This window comes from Trichechus manatus, unplaced genomic scaffold, assembly GCF_000243295.1.
Source record: "Trichechus manatus latirostris isolate Lorelei unplaced genomic scaffold, TriManLat1.0 scaffold00043, whole genome shotgun sequence".
NCBI lineage: Eukaryota > Metazoa > Chordata > Mammalia > Sirenia > Trichechidae > Trichechus > Trichechus manatus.
In genome coordinates, this window is record NW_004443979.1 from 5964806 (window position 1) to 5990077 (window position 25272).

The 25272-nt window shown below is 38.2% G+C and overlaps 2 protein-coding genes across 2 annotated transcripts in view; one reads left to right on the forward strand and one right to left on the reverse strand.

Moving 5' to 3' along the window:
• SRP54 (signal recognition particle 54) overlaps positions 1-14287 on the reverse strand; it is a 48817-nt gene extending 34530 nt beyond the window's left edge. Inside the window, exon 1 of the mRNA XM_004376517.2 lies at positions 13740-14287. The gene's annotated coding sequence lies outside the window, so the exon portion shown is untranslated. The remainder of the gene's footprint in view (positions 1-13739) is intronic.
• Positions 14288-14383: 96 nt separating this feature from the next.
• LOC101357373 (uncharacterized) overlaps positions 14384-25272 on the forward strand; it is a 43921-nt gene continuing 33032 nt past the window's right edge. The window contains exon 1 of the mRNA XM_004376519.2: positions 14384-14526. Coding sequence (XP_004376576.2) covers positions 14394-14526 — 133 coding nt within the window. The 5' untranslated portion in view covers positions 14384-14393. The remainder of the gene's footprint in view (positions 14527-25272) is intronic.

The window sequence follows — 25272 nt, forward strand, 5'->3', positions numbered from 1 at the left end:
ATAGTCAATAAAACACAGGTAAACATCTTTCTGGTATTCTCTGCTTTCAGCCAAGATCCATCTGACATCAGCAATGATATCCCTGGTTCCATGTGCTCTTCTGAATCCGGTCTGAATTTCTGGCAGTTCCCTGTACATACTGCTGCAGCTACTTTTGAATGATCTTCAGCAAAATTTTACTTGCACGTGATACTAATGATATTGTTCGATAATTTCCGCATTCAGTTGGATCACCTTTTTTGGGATCAGGCATAAATATGGATCTCTTCCAGTCAATTGGCCAGGTAGCTGTCTTCCAAATTTCTTGGTATAGACGAGTGAGCAGTTCCAGTGCTGCATCCGTTTGCTGAAACATCGCAAATGATATTCTGTCAATTCCTGGGGCCTTGTCTTTCATCAGTGCCTTCAGTGCAGCTTGGACTTCTTCCGTCAGTACCATCGGTTCCTGATCATATGTTACCTCTTGAAATAGCTGAATGCTGACCAATTCTTTTTGCTATAATGACTCTGTGTATTCCCTCCATCTTCTTTTGATGCTTCTTGCATCATTTAATATTTTCCCCATAGAATCCTTCACTATGGCAATTCGAGGCTTGAATTTTTTCTTCAGTTCTTTCAGTTTGAGAAATGTCGAGCAAGTTGTTCCCTTTTGGTTTTCTATCTCCAGCTCTCTGCACATGTCATTATAATACTTTACTTTGTCTTCTCGAGCTGCCCTTTGAAATCTTCTGTTCAGTTCTTTTACTTCATCATTTCTTCCTTTTGTTTTAGCTACGCAACGTTCAAGAGCAAGTTTCAGAGTCTCTTCTGACATTCATTTTGGTCTCTTTCTTTCCTGTCTTTTTAATGACCTCTTGCTTTTTTCATGTATGATGTCCTTGATGTCATTCCACAACTTGTCTGGTCTTCAGTCATTAGTGTTCAACACGTCAAATCTGCTCGAGATGGTCTCTAAATTCAGGTGGGATATACTCAAGGTCATACTTTGACTCTCATGTACTTGTTCGAATTTTCTTCAGTTTCAACTTGAACTTGTATATGAGCAATTGATGGTCTGTTCCGCAGTCGGCCCCTGGCCTTGTTCTGACTGATATTGAGCTCTTCCATCATCTCTTTCCACAGATGTAACCGATTTGATTCCAGTGTATTCCATCTGGTGAGGTCCATGTGTATAGCTGCCGTTTATGTTGGTGAAAAAAGGTATTTGCAATGAAGAAGTCATTGGTCTTGCCAAATTCTATCATTCAATCTCTGGCATCGTTTCCATCACCAAGGCAATATTTTCCAACTACCAATTCTTCTTGTTTCCAACTTTCACATTCCAATCACCAGTAATCATCAATGCATCCTGACTGCATGTTTGATCAATTTCAGACTGCAGAAGCTGGCAAAAACCTTCAATTTCTTCACCTTTGGCCTTAGTGGTTGTACATAAATTTGAATAATAGTCATATTAATTAACCTTCCTTGTAGGCGTATGAATATCATCCTATCACTGATAGTGTTGTACTTTAGGACAGGTTTTGAAATGTTCTTTTTGACTATGAACGCAAGCCATTCTTTTTCACGTTGTCATTTCCGGCATAGTAGACCATACAACTGTCCCATTCACAATGGCGAATACCGGTCCATTTCAGCTCACTAATGCCTAGGATATCGATGTTTATGTGTTCCATTTCATTTCTGATGATTTCTAATTTTCCTAGGTTCATACTTGGTACATTCCACGTTCCAATTATTAATGGATGTTTGTAGCTGTTTCTTCTCATTTTGAGTCGTGCCACATCAGCAAATGAAGGTCTCGAAAGTCTGACTCCATCCACGTCATTAAAGTCAACTCTACTCTGAGGAGGCAGCTCTTCCCCAGGCATCTTTTGAGTGCCTTCCAACCTGGGGGGCTCATCTTCTGGCACTATATCAGACAATGTTCTGCTGCTATTCATAAGGTTTTCACTGGCTAATTTTTTTCGGAAGTAGACTGCTGGGTCCTTCTTCCTAGTCGGTATTAGTCTGGAAGTTCAGCTGAATCCTGTCCACCATTGGTGACCCTGCTGGTATATGAGTACTGATGGCATAGCTTCAAGTATCACAGCAACACGCAAGCCCCCACAGTACAACAAACTGACAGACACGTGAGGGAAACTAGCATTTAGACACCATTAATTCCAGCTTTTATACCCTCAACCTGCAGCTTCAATATAGTCATGTCCAAAAGATATAACTGCTACTTGGTTATGATGTCGTATGTTCGAATAGCTAACTGAAATCTCCTATAGGAGTCAGCAAATTTAATATGTTAAATAATATCCTTTGAGGAAATAATGACATGATCTCGAATTAAATCTGTTCTCACTTTGGCATAATACTTGTGAATATAAATAACTAATGTATTATGTATGTTTTTAAATTAGAGAGAAAAAAGGAAAGAGAAAGAATAAGAGAGCAGGAGAAAGAAAAAGGTAAACTCTCTACTCAGAAATATTGTCTAATATATCACATTAGAGGACTTTGAAAACTACTTCGATTCTTGCTGCTAAGCAAAATATTAAAAAAATTTTAATTACTAAATCATTTAACTTTTCTAGCATGAAGAAAAGCAACTGTTGAGTCATAACTGTATGACAAGCACTATGCTAATGATTCCACATCCATCTCATTTTCTCATTTTATTCTAATAACATCCAAGGAAAGAGGTATATTATTACTCTTCCCATTTTATAGCTGTTCCTGATACCCCAAATCTAAAACAAGATAACTTTGAAGGTCCTTTCCAGCTCTAAAATTCTATGGTTTACTTCAGAACAGAAAGACAAATAATTCAATTAAAAAACAGGCAAAGGATGTGAACAGACACTTCACCAAAGAAGACAGTCAGGTGGCTAACAGACACATGAGGAAATACTCACGATCACTAGCCATTAGAGAAATGCAAATCAAAACCACAATGAGATAGTATCTCACCTGCACATTACTTGCACAAATTAAAAACAAAACAAAACAGAAAATAACAAAAGTTGGAGAGGCTGTGGGGAGACTGGAACTCTTACGCACTGCTCATGGGATTGCAAAACGCTACAAGCATTTTGGAAAATGATATGGCGCTTCCTTAAAAAGCTACAAACAGAAATACTGTATGATCCAGCAATCCCACTCCTAGGAATATACCCTAGAGAAATAAGAGCTGTCACACTAATAGACATATGCACACCCATGTTCACTGCAGCACTGTTCACAATAGCAAAAAGATGGAAACAACCTAAGTGCCCATTAACAGATGAATGGATAAACAAATTATGGTACACACACACAATGGAATACTACACGATGAAGAACAATGATAAATGTGAGAAACAACTCACAACATGGATGAATCTGGAGGGCATTATGCTGAGTGAAATAAGTCAATCACAAAAGGATAAATACTGTAAGAAACCACTATTATAAAAACTCATGAAAAAGTTTACACACAGAAAGAAACAATCTTTAATGGTTATGAGGGAGGGGAAGGGTGGGGAGGGAAAAACACTAACTAGACAATAGATAAGTGATAACTTTGGTGAAGGGTAAGACAATACACAATACTGGGGAACCTCAGCACAACTTGACCAAGGCAAGGTCATGGAAGCTTCCCAGAGACATTCAAACTCCCTGAGGGATTGAATTACTGGGCTGAGGGCTGAGGATCATGGTCTCAGGGGACATCTTGCTGAACCGGCATAACATAATTTATAAAGAAAATATACTACATCCTACTTTGGTGAGTAGCCTCTGGGGTCTTAAAAGCTTGTGAGCAGCCATCTGGTTTCACCCCATCTGGATCAAGGGAGAATGAAGAACATGAAAGACACAAGGGAAAGATTAGTCCAAAGGACTAATGGACCACAACTATCACAGCCTCCACCAGACTGAGTCAAGCACAACTAGATTGTGTCCAGCTACCACCAACTGCTCTGACAGGGACCACAACAGAGGGTCCTGGACAGAGCTGGAGAAAAATGCAGAATAAAATTCTAACTCACAAAAAGACCAGACTTACTGGTCTGACAGAGACTGGAGAAACCCCAAGAGTATGGCCCCCAGACACCCTCTTAACTCAGTACTGAAGTCACTCCTGAGGTTCACCCTTAAGCCAAAGATTAGACAGGTCATAAAATAAAACGAGACTAAATGGGTACACTAGCCCAGGGGCAAGGACAAGAAGGCAGGAGGGGATAGGAAAGCTGGTAACGGGGAACCCAAAGTTGAGAAGGGGAGAGTGTGGACACGTCGTGGTGCTGGCAACCAATGTCACAAAACAGTATGTATATTGTTTAATGAGAAACTAGTTTGCTCTGTAAACCTTCATCTAAAGTACAATTAAAAAAATTCTATGATTTTATAAAATATACAGATGTACATACTACATACAAGTCAGAATGCAAGGCTTTAAGGATTTTAAGCAAGCAAATATGATTTGTAGCCCCTGCCCTCAATTTATTAACTAGTTGGCAAGACAAGGCACACAAACAGCAAAATTACAAGAAGGGCAAATAATAGTTCAAAGTTAGCAATAAAAGTTTATGGTCAACTGCAATGATTAGAGAAGTCCTGGTGGCACAGTGGTTAAGCACTCACCTGCAAACCGAAAGGTCAGCAGTTCGAACCCACAAGCCACTCCATGGAAGAAAAATGTGGCAATCTGCCCCCATAGAGATTTACAGCCTTGGAAACTCTATGAAACAGTTCTACTCTGTCCTACAGGGTTGCTGTGAGTCATAATCGACTTGACAGCAACAGATTTTTGGTTTTGGCCAATGATTATTTCTGTAAAAATTCAAAGGAAGGAAAAACGTTTTAGGCTGAGGTGGACAGTGTAGGCTTTATTGAAATGGAAGAATATGAATTCGGTACTGAAAAATGGGTAAGATTTAGATAAGCAGAGAAAAGCAAAGAAGGGAATTTGTGGAAGGTGAATGGCGTAAGCAGAAACGGAGACATGGAAAATCCTAGGACATACTTATGATTTACATAGCATTAAGATTTATAGACTACTGAGCATTTAGGAGAATGTCAATAAAACATTCTGATCAGGATAGAGGGCTATATAAGTAAAAGAAAATAAAGGATAAAGGGCTCTGAAAACTCAATTAAGGAATATCAATATGAACAATATTAGCGTAATAGTTGCTTAAAACAACTGTTTTGATAATCCTTCCAAGTTGGTCTAGTCTAATTTAGCCAACCAAGATTATCCAGATGAAATCCCATATATAGAGTCTCCAGGAGATTAAAAAAAAGAGAGAGAGAGAAACAGAACAACAAAACCAAACAGCAAAATAGCTGACTCATTCAGAGAATGCAGAGGTGAAAAAAGCCAGAAGCAGGAAAGGAAAACACTCTCTAGTAAAAGAGATATTCCTGTTTGAGCTATAAACTAAACACTACACTTACACTCAAAATTTGGTAATTTAGAACAAAATTTGATGGAATTTTTTTTAACTGCTTACCATCAATTTTTTACAATTACATGGTCACTTAACCGGAAAGAGCAACTACTTCATGTAGAATACCCAGACTTTATTTCTTGTCCCATATCCATTATCCTCAATCATTACTGCTTAACTAAATGCTTGTCATGTAAGAGTCAGATGTTTGAATACATCTCCTTTACCCCTGCGTTACCAGGAGCAATATAATCCTATTTATGACACCACAATTAACTTTTTTAGAGATCATGTCATAAACAGATCCTCCTCCATTTTAGAAAGCTATACTAGTTAACTCTTAAATATAAATCTAACTTCTCATGTCGTCTGGCCCTTTTAAATTAAAAAAAAAAAAAAAAAAACTTCAGTGAAGTTTTCCAATACACTTTTCCTTGTGTAAGTACTTATTAGCAGCATGTTTTTAAAAAATTATTATAAAAATATGCACTTCAGTAAATGAATAATAATATCTAATAACCCCTTTTATTTATATAGTATTTCCTCTACCATTTCCAAGGATGTGTTTCTGAAAACTCTGGCGGAAGAATTCTGCTCAAAACCCTCAATGACCTCCCATTTCATGTAGAGGTAAAATCCTCAGAATGGACTGCAAGGCACCCCCAAATATAACCCAAATACATATACCCACTTGATATTACTCATACAGGCCTCGTTGCTGATGCTACTGCACATTTCTACCTCAGGACTTTAGCACAAGCTGGCATGCTCTTTCCCTGGCTACCATTCTCATCTACTCAGGTACTTGCCCAGTGCCGCTTCTCAATGAGGCCTTCTCTAATTATTTATTCAAAATCGCAACCCCTCTTCCCTTTATTTTTCCTCATTGTTCTATTACCAACTGAACTGACAAATGATTTACTTATATTATTTGTGAAATATAAGCTACATGAGAGCAGGGATTTTTGTCTCTTTGGCTCTCTTGTGAACTCAGTGCTCTATCTTAGTAAGCCTTAATAAAAATGCATTTTATGAATGAATGAAATGATGTATTTAAGATCTTAGGGAAAAAACAAGACTAGGGAACTCAAGTCATAAAAGGCTTTACAAATCTCTCTTAAAAACACCAAAGTAAGCCAAGGAAGATAGCATGACAAATTAAGACAAATCAAAGATCTAGACCTGATACTACACCATTAATATTCACTCGCCATTACTTATTACAAATTTTTCAGAATTCCCTACTATGACTTTTCAACAAGATACTTAAAAATTAACCTCACCCTGTTCTAAGACATACACTAAAATGCAAAACACCTTTTTTATTTTAATACTTAAAAAAAAAAAAACCCACTGCTGTGGAATCGATTCCAACTCATAGAGACCCTACAGGACAGAGTAAACCTGCCCCATAGGGTTTCCAAGCCCGTAATCTTTAGGGAAGCAGACTGCCAAATCTCTCTCCTACAGAGTAGCTGGTGGGTTCAAACCACCAACCTTTCCGTTAGTAGCTGAGCACTTAACTGCTGAGCCATCAGGGCTTCTTTTTTTATTTTAATAGCTAACCCTGATTCTCAAATTGGAGTAATTCACAATCCGCGCACACTCACTCAAAAGTCTCCTGACTACTGAAAGATTTATAGAAATAAATCTGTGTGTGCCAAGAATTTCATAAAAGAGGAATCTCTAATTACATGGAGCTGTTAGGAAGGTAAAGAATTACTATAGAGCACTTTTGTACAGTTCACCCGTATACCCGTTGCCTTCGGGTAGATTCCAACTCATAGTAACCCTATAAAACAGGGCAGAACTGCCCCCATAGCGTTTCCAAGGCTGTAATTCTTTACAAAAGCAGACTGCCACATCTTTTTCCCCCCGCAGAGCAGCTGGTGGGTTCCAACCACCACCTTTCAGTTAGCAGCCGGGTGCTTTAATCACTACACCACCAGGGCTCCCTTTGTATAATTTAGTATCTATTATCTCATTCTACCCTCACAACAACTCAATGATATAGGCAGGTTAGGGAATGGAACAGCTATTCCCTACAAAACAGCAGAACTTCCCAGAATCCCTTGACTACATAGCACATAGCCTTAAGACCCGGAGTATAAATGATATTTTAAATAACAGGGCTGAATACCTCTACTGGCAGACTCTAGAGACTAACTTTGGGTGTAGTACTGTAAAAGAAGAAATCATACTTGCAATCACAGATGCACATTTCTCTTCATGGAAGAGTAACTGCAATGTCCAGGAAGAACCGTTAAGTACCATTGCAATCAGGACGTACAAGGACTGATATTGACCCCAGTCACATGTTCTTCTAACAGAAGTCTGACTAGGAGTTGGATAGTGAGGTGAGGGAAACAGGCACACGGTCCAAGGTGCCTAAGTAAGGCAAGCACAGGCCCAAATATTATACTTACCTGCTGCAGTGTGAAGTACTGGAAAGAGCATGGGCTTTGGAATCTGACAGACTTGGATTCAAATCCCAGCTCTATTACATACTGGCTGTGTTACTTTGGGCAAGTTACTTAATCTCTCTGAGCCTCACTTTCCTCACCTGCAAAATGGAGATAATACTATTGTCAAAGTAGTTACCCTAAAGGGCCTTTGTGAGGATTAAATGAGACAATATATGTAAAAGTTTCTACAAGTGCCTAGCTATTAAATTCCTTCCTTTCTTGAATGATACCAAATGGCTCTCCCTATAATATTATCTGGAGTATAAGTAGGCTGGAATTTTTCTGAGCAACCCTACTAAAGCGCCTGTCCCGCTACCCAGGAACCATCCCTGGAATCTTTAACAATTATCACCAATCACAAGTACCCGGTTATTGTACAACAGAAGCTGCAATGTCCAAAGAGCCACCTTTCTCTATATAAACAATTATAAAATATTCTTGCCAGAACCTTGCTTCATCTGAGATTATATAAAAAGACTCTAATGATGAGTGATTTCAAATCCTATTACAATAAAAATTCCTACAAAAAAGTTCTTCCAAACCTCAGTCAATGACTAACTTATTGGATCAATATTAGGCTCAACTACTAAATATATATTATTTTTAATAATGTCAGAGCAGTATTTTTTCATAGCTTTCAAACCTTGTAGTATATATTATTTTTAATAAATATTCTTAGAAAAATCACTTCTATCTAATACACTTTTCCATTAACTAGCCAACAGCTCACAACCAATTCTTGGTTTCCTAATTATAATACTAAATATAAACTTTTAAAAATTCTTTATACCATAAATATTCTTAAGTCTAGGACCACATAAAATTCATTTAACAAAATGTTCTATAGATATTTTATTTGGTAAAATTATTATATTTGAATAACTAACTTTATAATGTTAATTATGGTTTTTAAATTTAGGAATTTTTTTTTTCCATTCTCAATCTACTTATTCTCCCAAGGAAATAATTCATCTTTATGTTTTGTGAATATAAGAGGACACCTGTTCATTGCAAAAATTCAAACATTACAGAAATACTTAAAGTAGAAAATATAATTCTCCTAATCCTGCCCCCTTCCACCACCTGGTAACCACCAATAACAGTTTGACATATATTCCTCTAGATTTTATTTCCTATGCATATAATTTAGGCAGGTTTTTATAAGAATTATGTTTTTCAGGGGCATGGGGAGGAGAGCAGAAATGAGGGAAACTTTTTTGTAAAATATGCTTGTTAAGGCTAAAAATACAGTTACATGCAACAGGCAGAACATAAAATTCATATATTGTATAATTCATATTTTGTTAAACACAGTCTAAAAATAATTATTAAAAAAAAAATAACATTAGCCAGCAGGGATATGCAAATCAAAACAATGAAACACCACTTCACACCCATGAGGACAGCCATACTCAGGACGACAGATAATAACAAACGTTGGTGAGGATGTGGAGAAATTGGAACCTTCATACCTGGCTGGTCGGAAATATAAAATGGTGTAGCCGCTTTGGAAAATGGTTTGGCAGTTCTTCAAAATGTTAAACATAGAGTTACCACATGACCCAGCAATTCCACTCCTTGGTATACACCCAAGAGAAATGAAAACATATATCCATGCAAAAACTCGTACATGAATGTTCACAGCAGTATTATTCATAATAGCCAAAAAGTGGGAACAACCCAAATGACTGATGAAATGGATAACTAAAATGTGGTATTTCCATAAAATAAAATATTATTCAGCAAAAGTAGGAAATGAAGTACTGACATGTTACAACATGGATAAATCACAAAAAAACATTATGCTAAGTGTAAGAAGCCAGTCCAAAAAGACCAGATACTACATGATTCTGGCTATCTGAAATGTCCACAATAAGCAAATCTATAGAGACAGAAAGTGGATTAACAGCTGCTTAGGGCTGGGGGAGTGGGAGAAAATGAGGAGTGACTGTTAATGGGTATGGGGTTTCTTCATGCGGTAATGAAATGTTCTAAAATTGATTATGGTGATGGCTGCACAACTCTGTGAATACACCAAAAACCATTAATTGTACACTTTAAATAGATGAATTGTATCATATGTAAATTATATTTCAATAATGCTGTTAAAAAAATAACATTTTTCATCTCTGGATGGTGAATAACTAGTAATTTTTATTTTCTTATTTATATCTTTTTGTAACTTCCAAATTTGCTGTAATGACTGAGAGTATTTTTATATCAAAGAGAAAAATTATTTACTGCCCAAAGTGCTCCTTGTGAGGTAAAAGCACAATTTATTAATAGACTAGGGATTCAGATGGAGTTGCCGCTTGCATTCATTTAGTTATTCATTAATCAAACACTACTGTGTGCTCCAGGAATAGTCTCAGCATGAGAAAAGTTCTAATTGCAAAATCAATAAATTTACATCATAACAAAGACAAGATTCCCGTTTACGTCAGAAGTTAAATTACGCATCACACCACCACTAACTCTTCTGCCTTAATTTTGCACCAAAAGAAATTCTCTCTCATTAAAATAATTATTTTTGATTTTTAAAACTCGTATTAAAAACAAAACCACAGCAACACTTCATAGTTGAATAGCAGAAACCAAACCAAACCCGTTGCTGTCCAGTTGATTCCGACTCATAGCGACCCTATAGGACAAAGCAGAACTGTCCCACAGGGTTTCCAAGGAGCAGATGGTGGCTTCGAGCTGTAGACCTTTCGGTTAGCAGCCAAACATTTAACCACTGTGCCACCTAAACTCTAAGGTATACCAAAAATTCAATAAGCAACAAGGGGAAATAACTCAAAAACACTGGAAATCATGTCTTTAAGATACTTTTTGGTTGCCAGCTCAATAATAAGGAGAATCTTTGGGTAAATGTTACCAAAAGGAAAATTACAACAAAATCAAAAGAATGCCTTAGAAATACTTTACTTTGATGTTGAAAAGAGCATGGAGTGAAAAAAACGAGAAAGGAAGGATGAAAGGCATACTCAAGCAACGGGTTATTTCAATATGTTGATAACACCTTTCAGCTAAGAATTACATGCTCAATCAGACTGTTTAGGGATGGTACACATTAGGTTTTGGGGGAAGTTGTTGTTAGGTGCTGTCAAGTCAGTTCCGACTCATAGCAACCCTATGTACAACAGAATGAAACACTGCCCAATCCTGCACCTTCCTCACAATCGTTGTTATGCTTGAGCCCATCGTTGCAGCCACTGTGTCAATCCATTTCGTTGAGGGTCTTCCTCTTTTTCTCTGACCCTCTACTTTACAAGCATGATGTCCTTCTCCAGGGACTGATCCCTCCTGACAACATGTCCATAGGGATAGCAGTCTCACCTAGTTCTTGATCAGGAGAGCAAATCAAGGCATCTCTATTTTGAGAAACTTCACTGGCTATTCTGAACTACAGCCACGGTTAAGAATCACTGCGTTAAGCAATGACTCCTCAAGGGATACAAAAAAAGACAAAAAGCCAGTTGCCATGAAGTCAATTCTGACTTATGGCGACCCCGTATGTATCACAGTAGAACTGTGCCTCATAGGGTTTTCAACTGCTGATTTTTTTCAGAAGCAGATTGCCAGGCCTCTCTTCTAAGCCGCCTCTGGGTGGACTTGAATCACCAACCTTTTGGTTAGCAGCCCAGCGTTTTAACCATCTGTACCACCCAGGGACTCTAGAAGGATACAAGGCAACCAAGAATTTGTTGTATATTTTTAAAATATCTTTAGAGACAATGTAGCAGATACATTGGAGGAAAGAAAGTCTGAGAGCTGGGATCCTACAGCCACTAATCATACCCCAAAAAGTCTATTTGACAGAAACGAGCTTGATCTAGAGAAGCAGAAGACAAAACGAAGACAAAGGGGTAGAGCCAAGGGCTATTTCATGAAGCAGAATCTACAGAATATAATGACCAAATGGTTGTGGAGAATGAAGGAGAAAAAGAAAGCAAAAAATGATTTCCAAGGTCTCTAGTTTGAATAAGCAGAATGGCTAGTGATGCCCATTAACCAATGAATGGAAAGCAAAAAGAGAAGCTAGTTTGAAAGTTAGACAGAAGAGTTAATAAAGAAAAAGTTCAAGGGACCTTAAAAATTATTTGTAATGTTTACTACTGGTAGGATAAATGAATGCAAAGGTGTTCACATTATTTATCTTTTCTTAAACATACATATATAACACAAAATTCAACCAGCAAGGGGTAAAAGGAAACCCTGGTGGTGTAGTCGTTAAGAGCTATAACTCCTAACCAAAAGGTTGGCAGTTCGAATCTACCAGGTGCTCCTTAGAAACTCTATGGGGGTACTACGTCCTATAGAGTCACTATAAGTCAGAATCAACTTGATGGCAATGGGTTCGGTTTTTTTTGTTTTTTTTAAGGAGTCAAAACTCAAAAACAGTCTGAGAATTACTGCTGTTACACACTTTTGTATCCATGACATAAGTTAAAAGAAAAAGCAGGGTGGAGATAGGCAATTTGGTTTTGGACTTACTGATTTTGAGGAAATGACAGAACTATTACATAGGAGACAGGTGCTAGAGAAAAAGATTTGGAAATGGCTGGTATACAAAGATGATGTCATGGAAGCCATGGACGTAGATGAGAACTGTGAAGACCAGTCGGGTTATAGTAACGGCTAAAGGCCAACTGAAAAGAGAGAATCAGTAATAAAGACTGAGAATAGTAAGCAAAGAGAGAGACACTTTTTACTAATACCTGTCCTTTCCCCAAATGCACATAGAAGAATTTTTTTTTTTTTTTTTTTTTTAAATAAAAGCTACCAAATATGGCAGCTCCAGAATTTCCAGATAAGTGGAGTTAGAAGAGTCACGTTTGGAAGGAGAGCTTGAAGGTGTTTTTGCAAAGCACTGTATATTAAGTCAGAAAATACTAGCTGACCATATCAAAAAATGGAGGGAAAGGGGCCTGAGGGAAGTATTTCCCTTCCCCTTTGGCACCACCATTGCTATGTTCTAGGCACTGTAAGCAGCAGCTTACCTAATATCCTTTCATCCTCATAACAAAGTAGATGGGGAAACTGAGTCTAGATTGGAATAGCAACTTGCTCAGGGTCACAAATCTCCTAAGGAGCATACTAACACTCATCTGTGTCCCCCCATAGCTCTCTATGGCTTTTTATACCTAACTAGTTTCTCATTACCCATCTTGATACAACGGATATTTATGTGCCTCTCTCTCACTGTACTGTTAGCTCCTAAATGTCATTCTGTTCTATATCCCTATAGCTAAGAACTTATACTACTAAGCTATAAAAAAAACCTACTAATTTTGTTGGGTTAAGTATCTATGAAAGAACCACGTGAGAATAGCATCAAGAAAGACAAGAGGGGAAAGAGTTTAAAGAAATGGATGGTCAGCAGTGTCAAATGCTACAGGGAGAGTCATCAGTACGACATACCTTAAACGATCACTGGCACTGAACTGATGTCCCTTATTCATTTATTGAACGCCTACTACATGCAAGGCAATGTGTTAAGCACTATGAACACAAAAATAAAACCTAGTACATGTCAAAAGGTTTTCGGGGAAGTAGCCTCATCTAGATTCTTTATCAGGAAAGCAAAACAGTCAGGCCTGCAGTTGTCTACACCTTATTTGGCTCTGGTTAATCCGAAGACAACTTAAAAAGGGCACTGCGCATCTTTCAATAAAAGTTCTGATAGGAGACACGAGATAAAGAAGGGCCAGAGAATCTCAGTCTCAGTGACGACAGCCCGTGGCCAGGGAAGCCGACTCCCTCTGGAGTCTCTTGCCCCGTAAGCAGAGATGGGGCGGCCCCTAGCTGACCCTCCGTATCCTGGAGCGGGAAAAAAGCAGGCACTTACCGCAAAATCAGGCACCAACACCGTGGCCCAAAGGGCCCGGGATTCCTTCGCGAGGCCCCACGCCGAGGAAGAAAACCCAGGAAAGCCAAGGAGCAGACAGACAGGTGCGACCCCACAATCGACTTCCCGACCTATATAAACCAGAGTCCCAGTGCACAGCACCGCGACGCCCAACTTCCACCAGCTGGAAGACCGACGACTGCCACCGAACCTTCCGCCCAATGAGGAAACGTCACCACTCGGCGTAGTCCAGCCTTCCATGAAACGGGTGCACTTCCGCTTCCGGGGCATACTGTTGCACTGTTTTTTTTAAAGGAGTTTCTTGAAAGGATCTATGAAGTGCTTCTTCGCTTCGGCTTGCTTTTGGCTTTAGTTTTTTCCGCACAATAACTGTAGCAGCAAATTAGTGACAAAATAGGAGGCTCTCTAAGGCCTTTTTAGTGATGCCGCCCCAGGAAAGAAGTACGGCCTCGAGAAGCCACCTTCAGAAAAAAGGACTCGGCTGAGCTGAGTTGAATGATAATAAATGGAACTGGCGTTGCGTGTAGGGATACCTGGAAGCACGTGAGGATTCCAGATAGGGGGCGGGCTTAGGGCTTTGGGGGCGGGGCCCCCGAGGAGCAGATCAGGTGTCGGCTCCCCAGCGCGTGCGCAATGCGGGCCTTCTTCCGCGCTGATGTCTGCTCCAAGATGGAATTCTGTTCCGGGCGGCGAGCGGTGCTGCAACTGCTCAGAGCAGTGGCGCCGGCCGACCGCCCAGCACTGCTCCAGTGGATGCGAACGACCCGTAAGCGATCAGGGCTAGAAGCAGGCTGTTGGTGCAAGGATATGCTGTGGGCACTGACCTTGGGGACGTAGGCCGGGTGAGGCCAAAAGCCTTCCATGGGGTCGCTGTGCTAGTCTCTGCTCTACTACGGGGCAGGTTGACCGGGGCACACTCTTCAACCCTTGGGCTTCCCAGAGTCCCGCTTGAGGTTGGGTGAAGACCTGGCTCTGGGTTTATGAGTTCGCCGCAGGCTTTGGAGAAGTCCTAAGAGCTTCCTTATGCCTAATTCCGTTTCTAAATAAAAGGATAATCCTTCTTCGCCATTACTACTCCCACAAATTTATGAGGATCAGTGAGAAACTACTTGAAAAAGCACTTTGCAAGAGATGGTTTAGAGTGTAGAGCTGGAGGCTTTTACTTTCCGGGTAAAATCACTTGTAGCTAGTGCATTTTGTCGATCGTAAAGTGGGCCGTCAGTTTAATAGCAGTTTTTCTGGGGGGAGAAAAGCCTTTGATTTTAAACCATTAAAATTGAATAATAATAATAATAAGCACGAGTTAGAATCGAGGAAATGTGATAATTAGGTCTAGTTATTGACGATTGAGATAGACCTGGCAAAGTGAAGCCTGGTGAAAGCACAAGAAAATAGCGTTTGTTAAGTATGCCAGACTATACTGTGTTCTACACCTCTAAATGTTGATTCCCATGATTATTTTCATCCAGTTTTAGGGCTTAAAATATCTGTTTGCTGATGACTCTCATTTTAGATTTCCAGCCCTGACTCTTTCTAGAGCTTTCTTTTTGTGATGTCAGAGTCAGTGGGGTTAGGTATTATTGTTATTATACACATTTTAGGAGACCACTCTAGATAAGATGCCAAACTAAAATTAAGTTGGACGTGCGATGTCAAGGTTTATCCTGGAAAGTATAGGAAACCAGAAACAATAGCTTCGTGTTTATAGACACTTAGAAGATTACTTCAAGATAGGAATTATCGAAAGTTTGCTGAGTCTCTTATCACTTCATTTAAAACTGTATTATCAGTTTCATTCATCATATCCCAATTCTTTATAAAACAATGCCAATTCCATCCATTTTTTCTACATTCCTATGCACAAGGTAATTCATTCCAAATATATCCTGTGCCTGCAAAAACTCCACATACTGCCTGGCTCTGGCAATTGTAAAATTACTGAAACATCCCTGCTCTCAGGAAGCTTTTAGTTTTGTGCAGTTATTTGTAATCTAAATCTCTAATTTTAGAGGTATCAGTTGAGACTACATTTTTCAAAATCAGGAATACTTGAAAGCATGTTTTAGATGATAGTTTTGTAAACAAGAGGACCCAATATCGTTGGTTAAATAATACATTTTTACTTTTTTTAAAGGCACTTTTTTTACATCTCTCTAGCAGACCCTGTAGTCAGAGATGCTCAAAAAATTTATTAAACAACTTAGAAAATAACTTGAGTTTCTGAAGAATGTTTATTAGCATAATTATTTTAAGAAATGAGAGAGGCAGGTGGCTTAAAATGAGGAAGTGTGTTTTGTTATAAACTATGTAACAATGCGGTGTAATTTATTAGTATACTGATTTATGAAATGGCTTTAAATATGGCACAAAAGATTCTTCCAGTCAACCATTTTTCATTTTCCTATTTAGATTTCCTTCTTCCAGAAAAAATGTTTTATCTCTAACATCGAGTAACTTGTGTAATGTCTTGTATGACATTTGCTTAAACCAAAAAAGTCAAATCCATTGCCATCGAGTCAATTCTGACTCATAGTGACCCTATAGGACAGAGCAGAACTGCCCCATAGGGTTTCCAAGGAGCAGCTGGTGGATTCAAACTGCCGACCTTTTTTGGTTAGCAGCCAAACACTTAAACACTGTGCCACCAGGGCTCCTGACATTTATTTAGACCTTTAATTATAATTCTCCTTGGATAATAGACATTGAGTGTGACTGGTTTTGAGTTTTGTAGAGCACCTATTGCTAACAGGTAAAATCACTAATTTTAAATATACAAAATGAATAATAAAATTGTTCTGTGAAGGGATAGGATTAGGCTGGTGGAACCAGAAACTTGGACCAGGGCAGAACGAAGCACATGTCAATGTCTGATATAAACTGAAGATCTAGAAGAAATGAAGGCAGGAGCCTACATTTCATCTTGGTACAGCTTAAACCAAAGGCCTAGGAAACAAAATGGGCAACAATATAGCAAGGATAAACCAACTCTGAGGGGCAAAGTAGGCAGAAATAAGCTGCCTCCCCCCCGCCCCCCCCAAAAGTAAAAAATACAGCAGTACCTCAGCTCACTGACTTTGATCCTGTGGTGGAACATCTGTTCTCTTCTATTTTTTGTATGTGTATAAAGTGGGCTCTTGATCTAGATTTCAAAGGGTAGGAAAGTGACTGTGATCTATTAAGTGAAGGGAGATGAGGAGCCGGAGCTCCAAATGGAGTCCCCAGTAGCCTCATTTAAAAGAATAGAAGCAGAAATCTATTAACAAACGTTGAATTTGCCCTGGATATATGCAAACACAGATGAGGAAGTATAACCAATAGCCCATAACAGTTTCTATTAAGGATCAAGTTACAGAGAATAGAAAATTAGGGTTTGCTATAAGGAAATCGGAAACCCTGGTTGTATAGTGGTTAAGGGTTAACCAAAAAGATCTGCAGTTCGAATCCACCAGGTGCTCCTTGGAAACCCTATGGGGCAGTTCTCCTCTGTTCTATAGGGTCTCTATGAGTCAGAGTCAACTCCACGGCAGTGGATTTGGTTTTTGGTTATGAGGAAATTAACAAAATCATCAAGAAAATAATTTAAATGGCTAAAGAAGATAACAACAGTAGGTGACTAGAAGCTTTCAGGAGCTTCTCTGCATCCTGTATTTTAAATACATCTTCACTAAGCAGAATTAGTTATGGAGTTGAACAGCAGCTCAGAGCTGTTAGAGGTTCTTTGTAATACCTACAAATCTAAAAAGCAAAGTCTGGGATCTAATTACATTTGTCAGGCAGCATACTGCTTCAGTTCTATATTGTACTAGCATTGAGTAGATAATTAAAAGGTTTACTGCCAAAGGAACAAACAAATCAGTCTTAAAAGATATACAACCAGAATGGTTGTTAAAAGTAAGGATTGTAAGACTTTGGCTCATTTACTTTGGACACATCATCAGGAAAGCCCAATCACTAGAAAAGGATGTCATCTTTGCTAAAGCAGAGGGCCAATGAAAAAGAGGGAAGCCCTCAGTGAGATGGATTGACACAATAGCCACCACAATGGGCTCAGTCATATCAAAGATAATGAAGATAGCACAGGACTGGGCAACATTTCCTTCTGTTATACATAAGGTCGCTGTGAGTTGGAGCCTACTCGAGAGCAGCTAACAACAACAACTAAATGGTGAGATGTACCTTGTTCATGTGTCAGAAGAAACAGTATTGTTAAGATGTCAGTTCTACCCAGGTTGCTCTATAGATTCAACACATGAATCCCAATCAAAATCCCAACACACTTTTTTGTAGAAACTCAAGCTGAATTCTAAAATTCATATGAAAATACTGTAGACCTAGAAGAGCCAAAATTTTTGAAAAAAAAGTTAGAGGGCTAATGTGACCCAATTTCAGGAATTAAATCAGCATGGTAATATCGTGAAGATAGAAAAGTAGATCAATGGAGCATAGAAAGTCTGAAAATAAACCCACACATGTGGATTTTTTTTTATTCCTAACTTCTTTTTTTTATTGTCAAGTTGGTCTTTATTAAAATTATAAACATTTCCTGGGTTAAAAACGTTAATAAGAGACTCAAAAGACAAGCTGCAAAATGGGAGAAAATATTTTGTAAACACATGTCTGATAGAGGCCTGACATATAAAATACTGAAATAATTTTTTTTCCCTCATTCAAAAATTTATACTCAAATTGTTTTGTGATGTTGGTTGCAATCCCTGCAATGTGTCTGCACTCTTACCCTTTCCCTTTCCACCCCAGGTTCCCCGTGTCCATTCTTCCAGTTTCCCTGTCCCTTCCTGCCTTCTTGCCTTTGCTTTGGGGCAGGTGTTGCCCATTTAGTCTCTTATACTTGATTGAACTAAGAAGCACGTTCCTCATGTGTGTTGCTGTTTGTTTTATAGGCTTGTCTAATCTTTGGCTGAAAAGTAGACTTCAGGAGTGGCTTCAGTTCTGAGTTAGCAGGGTGCCTGGGGGCCATAGTCTCGGGGATTCCTCCAATCTATCAGACCAGTAAGTCGAGTCTTTTTTTGTGAATTAGAATTTTGTTCTACATTTTTCTCCCACCCTGTCCAGAACCCTCTATTGTAATCCCTGTCAGAGTGGTGGTGGTAGCCTTGCACCCTGTAGTTCTTCTGGTCTAGGCGGGTGGAGGCTGTGGTCCATGTGGTCCGTTAGTCCTTTGGACTAGTATTTTCCTTGTGTCTTTGATTTTCTTCATTCTCCTTTGCTCCTTCGAATGGGACCAATAGATGTATCTTGAAAGCTTTTAATACTCCAGAGGCTACTCACCAAAGTAGGATGTAGAACATTTTCTTTGTGAACTATGTTATGTGAATTGACCTAGATGTCCCCCAAGACCATGGTCCCTAGTATTCAGCCCCAGTAACTCAGTCCCTCAAGGTGTTTAGATATGCCTAGGAAGTTTCTACGACTTTGCCTTGGTGAAGTTGTGCTGACTTCACCTATATTGTGTGTTGTCTTTCCCTTCACCAAAGTTAACGCTTGTCTGCTATCTAGCTAGTGATTTCCCCTCCCCACCCCTCTCCGCCCTTGTAAACCAACAAAGATTTTTTTTTCTGTGTGTAAACCTTTTGTTGGGTTTTTATAGTAGTGGTCTCATACAATATTTGTCCTTTCGTGATTGATTTATCTCATTCAGCATAATGCCCTCCAGATTCATCCATGTTGTGAGATGTTTTGTGGATTCATCATTGTTCTTTATCATTGCATAATATTCTGTTGTGTATACATACCATAATTTGTTTATCCATTCACTGTTGATAGGCACTTAGGTTGTTTTCATCTTTTTGCTATTATGAGTAATGCTGCAATGAACATGAATGTTCATATGTCTGTTCATGTGATGGCTCTTTTTTCTCTTGGATATATTGCTAGCAGTGGGATTGCTGGATCCTATGATGTTTCTATTTCTAGCTTTTTAAGGAGGTGCCATATCGTTTTCCATAGTGGTTGTACCATTTTACATTCCCACCAGCAGTGCATAAGAGTTCCAGTCTCACCACAATCTCTCTAACATTTATTTTCTGTGTTGTTTTTTTGATTAGTGCCAGTAATGTTGATGTGAGATGGTATCTCATTGTATTTTTGATTTGCATGTCTCTAATGGCTCATGATCGTGAGCATTTCCTCTTGTGTCTGTTAGCCATCTGAATGTCTTCTTTGGTGAAGTGTCTGTTCATATCCTTTGCCCATATTTTAATTGGAAATTTGTCTTTTTGTTGTTGAGATGTTGAAGTGTTCTATAGATTTTAGAGATTAGACCCTTGTTGGATATGTCATAGCCAAAATTTTTTTCCCAGTCTGTAGGGTCTCTTTTTACTCCTTTGGTAAAGTCTTTTGATGAGCGTGTTTAATTTTTAAGAGCTCCCAGTTATCTAGTTTCACTTCTGGTTTGTGTCTTGTTAGTTTTTATTGTATTTATGCCATGTATTAAGGCCTCTAGCATTGTCCCTATTTTTTCTTCCATGATCTTTATCATTTTAAGTTTTATATTTAGGTCTTTGATCCATTTTGAGTTAGTTTTTGTGTAGGGTGTCAGGTACGGGTCATATATGGATTTTTTACAAAGATGGAAAGAAATGCAGTAGAGAAAGGATATCCTTTTCATCAAATGATACAGAAACAATTTGGCCAGAGACAACAGGATTTTCTTGGAGTTTTTTGTTTTTATTTTTGTCTGTGCCTGTTGGTGGTTCCAGGTCTCTGGTGCCCAGTCCAGGATATCTGGGAGAAAAAAAAGAAAACCCAAGGAACTCACCACAGTGTCTTTCATGAAGACCTGAGGCCCCAGCCAGATCACCTTCTTCTTACCTGCTTTCGGAATCCTTTTATAATTGCCTATTGAATTATTTCCAGGGTATTTAGTTGTGTTTAGAGGAGAAGAATGGGGAAGAGTGAGGGAAGCTGCCATTTTATCTAGGACCAGAAGCCCCCTCAATAAATTTTTAATTTGAATAGAGACCTCAGAATAATATATGATATGAGTGAATAATAGATAATATATAACCCAATGCTTGCTTATGCATTATGAGTCATTAGAGGTGAGGATATAGGTGAGTGAGGACTAGAGGTATGGAGTTAGACTCCATGGAGATGATGTAACTTGGACAGGGCCTTATTGCAGAAAGCAAGGTCATGCAGTTGAAAGGAATGGTATGAACAGGAAGGATTGTGGAAAACAAAGGAAATTTGCCTGACTAGAGCAAAAATTATGTTAGGGAGCAGTGGAAATGGAAAATAGGATGGTTAAACTCTGGTAATATCATGGAAAGCCTTAAATGTCTGGAGTGACCCAAAAAAAAGACCAGATTTACTGGCCTAAAGGATACTGGAGAAACCCCGAGAGTATGGCTCCCAGACACCCTTTTAGCTCAGTGGTGAAGTCATTTCCGAGGTTCACCGTTCAGCCGGGGAGTGGACAGCCCCATAAAACCAAATGAGACTAATGAGGCACAGCAGTCCAGGGACAAGGTCCATAAGGCAGAAGGGGACAGGAAAGCTGGTGATAGGGAACCCAAGGTTGAGTAAGGATAAGATTGATGTGTTGTGAGGTTGTTAACCATTGTCATAGGGCAACATGTATACTGTTAAATGAGAAACTATTTTGTTCTGTAAGCCTTCATCTAAAGTGAGAATAGCACAATTGGAAGAGCGTAGTCGATGTCACTGAACTGTGCATGTAGAAATTTTTGAAATGGTGTATCTTTGGCTATGTATATTTTCACCAAAAAAAAAAGGTTGAGAAGGGAGAGGGTTGACATGTTGTGGGGTAGTTAACCAATGTCATAAAACAATATGTGTACTACTGTTTCATGAGAAACTATTTGTTCTGTAAGCCTTCACCTGAAGTACAATAAAAAAAAAAAAAAAAGTCTGGAGTGAGACTTAATATATTGGAAAACAAGAAGCTATCCAAAAATTTTAAGGAGAGGGAGTGATATGAAAGTGAGGTTTAAGCAAGACTATTTTAAGATAAGTACGTCAAGTATTTTACAGTGAGGAGAAAGTGACATCAAAGAGCTAGTTATAATTTTGTAATAGTATTCTAAGGGTGAAGCCACGACTGTGGCTATAATTGGATAGGAAATGGGATTAAAAGAAGAACATGGTGGGACTTGGTACCTGACTAGATATAAAAAGTGGAATTTGCTTCATAGGTTGTATGCTTGGTAACCTTTCTTTTCCCATATGCTTAATTAAGTAGGAAATTTTTAAAGAATTAATTCGCCCTTTAGAGAAGCTCTTCTTTCGCTACTCCCTTTCCACCTACGTATGTAATTTGGGAAAAATGTTACTGTCCTTAGGCAGCTGATTAGCACCTTCCTTTAATCTTTTTCCAAGCAACATACTGTTACCACACATTCTAAAATAGTTATTATGCATGTTAAAAGACGTTCAGCCTCACTAGTAATTAAAGAGATGCAAATTAAAACAACAAAGTTTTTTTTTTTTAACCATAATATTCAATGTTGTAAGGGTTTGATGAGACATATTCATTTCTGTTAGAGTAAATTGATACAACCTTTCAGGAAAGAAATTGAACAAGATGTAGCAAAAGCGTTTAAAATGTTTAAGTAATTCCACTTCTAAGAATATATACTAAGGAAATAATCAGAAATGGAAAGAGATGAGATATACCAAAATGCTGGATTCAGTGCTCCCAGTATTTCACAATTATACCTATATCTAACTGTCTAACAGTAGGAGTGAATGGTAAAAGAAAGACTATACATATAATGGATTATTACACAGTTTTTAGAAATAGTCTTTCAAGAATTTTAATAACATAAGAGTAAATGCTTATTATATGATGTTAAGTGAGTTCCAGTTTTATATACTTCAGTAACATCCATGTCATGCCTTTCTAATCTGTTTTTATAGCCATTATTAGAGCAAAATAATCTTGCATTCTCTTCAGAAGTTACTTGCCAACCACTACAGATAAAACTAATTTTTAGCCTTCTTGAGCTAAAAATTTCCCCTTGAAGTCTGAAAGTGCTCATTAACAATTATGAATCATCCATTTAGATAAGAAGTCACTTGGAATAGAATAAAAACATTATGGAAGAACATATATGTAAGTTTCTAGTTTTGTATCTTACTAAAATGATTAAATCAGGCATATTTTCATTTTGATTCATGAAATTGACAACATTTTAAAACTACAGTTTGGAAAATGAGTTCACCAAACTTAACCTCACTGATCCTCAGGAGGTAATTAACATTTATTGAATGCTTTCTATGGCTGATTACTGCTCTAAGGCAGTGTTCTAAACATAGAACATGTATTAACTCATTTAATCCTCAAAACAATCCTTTGAGGTAGATATTATTATTATTCCTGCTTTACAGATGAGGCAGCTGAGGCTCAGAAAGTTAAGCAGCTTGCCTAGGTAAAAAGTGGTGGACCAACGACTCTAACTCAGGCCACTCTTTAAACTGTTATTTGGAGTTTATTCCAGAGATAGAATTCCAAAGGACAGGAGTAAGGTCAGCTGAATAAGTGAGGATGGTTTCAACCAAGAGTCAAAACTTGTAACTAGAGCCCAAATAAGAGGAATGGTTTTAGATGAGTGATTCCTAACCTTCATCTCATCAGTCTTAAGTAGTGTTTGATAGTATGGACTCTGGAGACAAAAATGGGGAAAATAATAGTATACCTCATAGAGATGTTGTGAAGACCAAAAGTGAATGCATGTAGAGCATGTAGCATAGTGCCTTGCATATAGTGCTCAGTAAATATTAAGCTATTATTAAAGATTTCTTAAGAACTTCCTAGAAAAACATGCATATTTATATGTACACACAAGCATACAACTTTGGGCCTTTTGTGGACCACATAAAGCCTATGTGTGGATCCTCTTAACCAGAGCCCTGGTGAAGAAACCCTGCTGTAACTGAAGAAATACTCTTTTACTCTTGAATGTGGTTGAATCAGAGTTTTAATGACTAAATAATATATAATTTCATAGTATCTCTCATCTCTCTTGACTGGTGATGCTTACATTAGTTGGGGGATTGACTCTCAAACAGAATTTGCAGCCATTCCCATCCTTCATTTCTGCAGCTCCCTAGATCTTCACATATCATTGTTTAAGACATTTGGGCCTCCACCGCCACCATTACCTCTTCCCAACTGTATCAGTAACCCAGTAGCAGTAGTGATCGGAACCCTAAAACTCTACGAAGAAATAGCAGAAGAGAATAAGCTAAGGTTATCATGGATTAGAAAACTAGATTGCCAAACTGTGTTCAGTTCCAGGGCCACATTTAAGGGGGCTGTTGAGAAAGTCCAGAAGACAATGACAAGGGTGGCAAAGGATATGGCTACCACATCATGTGAAGAACTGTTGTCAGAGATAGGGAGAGAGAAGACTAAGGTAGAGGTAGGTAAACTGTTACTAGCCTTCTTCTCTGTAGCTTTAGGGAGGCTGTATGATATAGTAATTATAAGTCCAGAGTTAGACCTGCATTCAAATCCAAACTCTACCACTTTCTGGCTAATATGACCTCAGGCAAGTAACTTAACCTCTCTGACCTCAGGTTTGCTTTTTGTGTTTTTTTTTTTGGTAAAATAGAGATGATATTAGTACCACCTATGGGATTCATAGGATTAAATAGTGACGTTTGAAGAGCACTGTGCAATATCTAGCATGCCTTAAGAGCTCATTCAGTAGATGTTGTATAGCTTCCCCTCAGGCTGCATTTGCAAAAATTAGTTGATGTTTAGAGAGGCAGATTCTGGTTCAGTGTGAGAAAGAATATGTTCAAGGAAAGACTGAGCAACTGTGTATTATGTGTCAGAGAGTCATAGATGAATTCTACTATCTGGTAAAACGCCATAGTCTACTAAGTTTCCTTTCCACTCTTAAGACTTTGATTTTATAAAGGAGGCCCACATGAAGACTGTTTCATTAACATAGTTGTTTATGTTACAGTATTAAATTCAAAGAAGTTGTGAAATATTTTAGTTTAACATAATGAGATTTTTATCAGCTTCTTTAGTTATACTGTTTACAAATTGAGAGACCTTGCCAAGGATCACTGGTTTAAGTGGTATTATTAGAATTAAATTTGAGTCATGAAGGCTTCCAGACAATGTTCTATCTATGGAGAGAAGCAAAGCAGATGTTAGATATTAATTAGCACCTTGGGAAGCCTTAATTAGATTTGAAGAATACAATGAAAAAAGCCATCTTTAAAAAAAAAAAAAAAAACAACGCATCAAAGATGCTATTTAGGTTCCACCTAAAACAATTTGGAATGCATCTTAATAGTATTTTTTGTTTTTCTATAATTTATATTCTGCCTCCTAGAAATAATGTGAAGCAACAGCTTAGAACACTATACTAGAGATGGGAGGAAAGAAAAACGAGCTAAAAGGTTTTTCCCACATAAGTTCAGAGAGCCAAATAATACATCTTGGTATTAACTACTATAGCTCAGAGGGAATTTGGTAGAGAAAGAACCATTGTATGTAGTGTAGGGACATACA